Here is a 4,205-nt window from a genome sequence, read left to right as displayed (position 1 = left end):
AATACATCATAATTGTAGATCCGATTAGAGAATGGTATGAGTAGAGCAAGGCAAGTGTTTAGATAAGCGCAAGTGATTAGGAATGGTTTAGATAAGCGTAAGTGCAAACACTAACATCAGTGCGGCATCTAGAATTTTGGAATTTGTCAAAATTCAAAGAAAGGGAAGGAGGATGTAGATATTGTCTCTATGTAGACACTTGTATATAGTCAGGTTAGTTTTTTACCAGTAGTAATTATAGCCAATTGTTGTAACAATGCACAATCGATCAATTGCGCCACCAAGAAAACTGTTCAAGAGCTAGTTATGAGGGGGGAAATTTGGGAGCTTCTTATTTTGCATGTGATATGCTTTGGATACCTGAGTTCAGTCCTAAGTTCTAACAAAGAGTTCATGGATATCTTCCCAGTGTGGGCTACGTTCAAGGACCTCCCTATCTGGTTTCATAAATATGTTGACTCCATAGAAGCTATGTTGAGTCGAGAGCTTTTCAATCCGAAACTTCAATGGGTCAAAGTGGGCCATGACATAAAGATGTGCATTTTGTGGACTATGAGTAAGCCAATTCCCAAATATGTGGGTTTGAGTATGGATAGCTTTGGTGCTTTTTTACAAGAGCTAGTATTTTTCTCGTTTCTAAATGCCTACTACAAATGCCAAGAAATTAGACATTATGCTAGGGACTGTCATGAGGTGGAAATTTCCCGCAATTCGTTGATCGGGACAACCTAGAGACGAGTTACCAGAGAGGTCGGGCCCTCTGCAGGTGACCCTAGACCGGATGATAAGGCCAATGAACAAGATATAACTTGAGAAGGATCGGCTAAAGAGACAAGTGGCCCGTGAGTGGAGATGCAAGAGGAACAAGACGCACCAATCGAACCCTCTAATGAAGAGATAAGCCAAGATATTGTGGGCTCGTTAGCTGAGTTGCATGATAAACCAGAGTCAAATGTTAATCCCACTTTAGAGGCGTCAAATGATACTTGTCAATCTCACTTAAATACAAATGGAACTCAGAGTCTTAAGTTTGATCTCATCAGCCATGTAGCTCATATTTCGGGTATGACGACCATTACTATTAGTTTGCTTAAACGGAAGAAAAAGGAAAAGTGATTCTGGCTCTCCTCCCACTCGACGTTAAGTTCCTTAGGGTCTGGCCTGGCTGTGAAGGAGTGTGCCATGGTAGGGTTATTTCCTAGGTGGCAACCCAAAGTCAGACTTAGCTCCCTTTTGCTATTTTTGAGAACAGGGTGGCTCCCTTCGTCATCCAATGTATATGGGGGTTTGTGTTTAGGATGTTTGCAAATGCCATGGCTCGGAAAGAGTAAAGAGTATGGCTTACTTCATAACTTTTTTAGGTTTTTAATACGTTTATCACTCACAATTTGTGAGTTTGGAAAAACAATATTTTTTTATGGTTGTTTTTATTTGCAAATTAAACATAGAATATGAGGTCGAGTATGCATTGTGTGGATAGCACACTCATGAGTCATGATACAATCCAGGCGACTATTTTGCTTTTGCCTTTCAATCAAAAAGCGAAGTTGAAATGTTGAGAAGAAACGTTTTCTATTGAAATCTACATAAGGGTAAGGCTATTGATGAGTTGATAAGAAACTTAAAGAAGCAAGGTGCATTGACACAAAAAGCGGTTGTAAAGTGGGATGTGGCATGGAGGAGACCATTGTATGGGAGAGAGGTATGGGAGGCGAGCAATTTGTAGTGAAATGCGGGCATTGTCTCCATCACCACCCACTGCAGAGGGTGGGAATAAAAATGGGGTAGAAAGCACGCGTGAGTAGGAGGAGGAGGAGTAATAAGAAGGGATGGAAGTGGGCGTTGAGGGAGTCGAGGCCGGGCGAGAAGATTCTTCTCTTACCAAACGCACCGTCCGCCCGCCTCTCCCTGTCTGCCGTGTCCGCACAATGCCCGTCTTTTCAATTGCGAGATGCCAATTATTAGAATTATAATTAGGCGATCATTATCTATACCAATATGCAGGCAGCAGGCGCAGCACCTCTCTCTCTCTCTCTCTCTCTCTCTCTCTCTGTGTGTCTCTCTCTCTTCATAAAGTTGCTATTGGATTTCTTCTCCCCTCCCTTCACGTAAGATTCGCACTATCGCTAACTCTCACAACTTCTTCTTTTTGCCTTGCCACAGCAGCACGCCATCGCCAGAGTTTGTCTTAATTTAATCACTACTATTTACCCACCAGACAGCTTCTTCTGCGAAGGAACTTCGGCTTCATTGCAGGCGTCAGATTTATGGTGACCTCATGTCTCTGTAGCTCTGAATTTTAGCAATCAGCAATTAGCTGCAGTGACACAAAAAAGTCAGCGCGGCACAGGGCATAGGCAGCACGGTAGCAGCCGTCGGATGTCGATTGGCTGATTGTTTGTCTCCGTCGGATTCGTCCCTCTGCGGTACAGCAAGTTCTAGCGGCTTGCAGAGTAGTGCGTGCAGTACCGTGTGGAGAGCGGCCTCTCTCTCTCTCTCTCTCTCTCTCTCTCTCTCTCTCATTGTCTCTCTACTAATACGTCTTCAGTTCAAAACTCGTCGGATAGATCTGATTCGCTGCTTCCCCCCCCCCCCCCCCCCCCCCCCTCTCTCTCTCTCTCTCTCTCTCTCTCTCTCTCTCTCGCGTATAAATCCACAAGCTGATTGCACTAATTAGAAGGGCTGAGCCACCATGTATTCTGGGGATAGTGGTGGTAGCACTCATTACAGAGGCCAACCTAATCACGATCACAATATTGGCGCCTCTTCTCATGTTTCCGGCCAAGAAACCAGCTCTGCATTATCATACTCAGCTCAATATGGAAGCAGCAGCAGTAGCTCGGCCATCCCTGATCATCATTCACAACCCGCCACTAGCCATGTACTATTGGAGAACTATCATGAGATCGACCCCCATTTGCAGCAGCTGCGCGAACTAGAGCACTATCAGCAGCGAAGGCTCAGCGCTCGATATAGTCATCCGCAAGCGGAGCAATGGCCGGCCCACGAATTCATCTCCCATTCTATTTCAGCTGCTGCACCCAGTTATTTTTCTGGCAATCTTAATATTGGGACTGCGCCTCCAAGCCTAACTACTCAGCAAGAGCAAGAGCAGTTGCTGATGCAGAATGCCTCTCCTCAGTCTCTGCATTTACAAGGTCTGAGCCCTATGGAGCAGATCCTCTACAATGAACAACTTATGCTAAGAATTCAAGCCTGCGGGGTCGAGCATAGGTCGGCCAGCTACGAAAGCCTTTCTAATCAAGCGACTGGTCACACGATAAGCTCCAGCTCAAGTAAATATGTGACATTTTTTCTTTTACATAACAAGAAGGAGCTAGTGCATGCAGCTCTTATTAAACTGTGGATCTATAATGTTATATGGGTGCAGGCGAGTATGGAACTGCAGCAGCTGGGCGTTATGAGGAGACGTGCACGCCGCGGCCGAGGTGGAGTCCCACGCAGGAGCAGATTCAGATTCTGGAGTCGCTTTTTAATTCTGGCACTACCACTCCGTCACGGGATATGATTGTGGAAATAGCCGCCCAGCTGCGCAAATACGGCCCTATTGCTGAGGCCAACGTCTTCTATTGGTTCCAGAACCGCAAGGCACGCGCCAAGCGGAAGCAGCAGGCGCAGCCCCGAGTTCGACCCTCTTCATAATCATACAATACAATCCTAAGCTACCTCTTCTTCGACCTAAAGAACTATATTTGCATACGAGTAATGGATCCATTTTTGTGTTGCTCCCATTTATCAGTACAATTTTGGCGACCCAACAGTTGTTATATATAGGTGTGTGAACCCTTACTTAAAAAACTCGTTTGAGTTTTCATTTTGCTTAAACGTACTGACCGACTCTGCCCATGTCATCATATTGTCAATTCATGTGATAAATGCCCCGAGTTTTCCTCTATTTTTGTCATTGATATTGTTGGCCATGTTCATCTTTTGCACCTTTGTATGTACATCCGGAGTATAATTAAGGCAATGGTCACTCGATGCATAGTTCTTAGCAACTTTTTTTCAATATTTCTTTCTCACGCTCGGTTACATTGTGCACCCTTTATTCATGCCACATGCAACTATCCAATTTTGGCCTAAAAATAGTTGCACTTATAGTAACATGTTATTGATAATTGGTGCATGTGTGACCACATCTTAACGAAACTATAGGCTCAAAACAGGCTCTACTATCACTGACA

General features: G+C 44.6%; 1 protein-coding gene across 1 annotated transcript; it reads left to right on the top strand.

Annotated features, from left to right (window-relative positions):
- The first annotated feature begins 2,594 nt into the window (after positions 1 to 2,594).
- On the top strand, positions 2,595 to 3,914 carry LOC147458919 (uncharacterized). The gene is made up of 2 exons (XM_086509729.1): positions 2,595 to 3,296; positions 3,392 to 3,914. The coding sequence occupies exons 1-2, from the start codon at positions 2,693 to 2,695 to the stop codon at positions 3,661 to 3,663; spliced, it is 876 nt and encodes a 291-aa protein (XP_086365855.1). The 5' UTR covers positions 2,595 to 2,692; the 3' UTR covers positions 3,664 to 3,914.
- Positions 3,915 to 4,205: the final 291 nt, after the last annotated feature.

Source organism: Adiantum capillus-veneris, chromosome 4, assembly GCF_014529385.1.
Source record: "Adiantum capillus-veneris isolate H3 chromosome 4, ASM1452938v2, whole genome shotgun sequence".
Taxonomy (NCBI): Eukaryota; Viridiplantae; Streptophyta; class Polypodiopsida; order Polypodiales; family Pteridaceae; genus Adiantum; species Adiantum capillus-veneris.
Note: the sequence above shows the minus strand (reverse complement) of the source record. Positions and strands in the feature narration are given on the sequence as shown.

Excerpts from the sequence above, each read along its gene's own strand:
- LOC147458919 (XM_086509729.1), top strand. The coding sequence starts at position 2,693 with ATGTATTCTGGGGATAGTGGTGGTAGCACTCATTACAGAGGCCAACCT. Across the intron at positions 3,297-3,391 it reads CACGATAAGCTCCAGCTCAA|GCGAGTATGGAACTGCAGCA; the intron begins GTAAATATGTGA and ends ATATGGGTGCAG.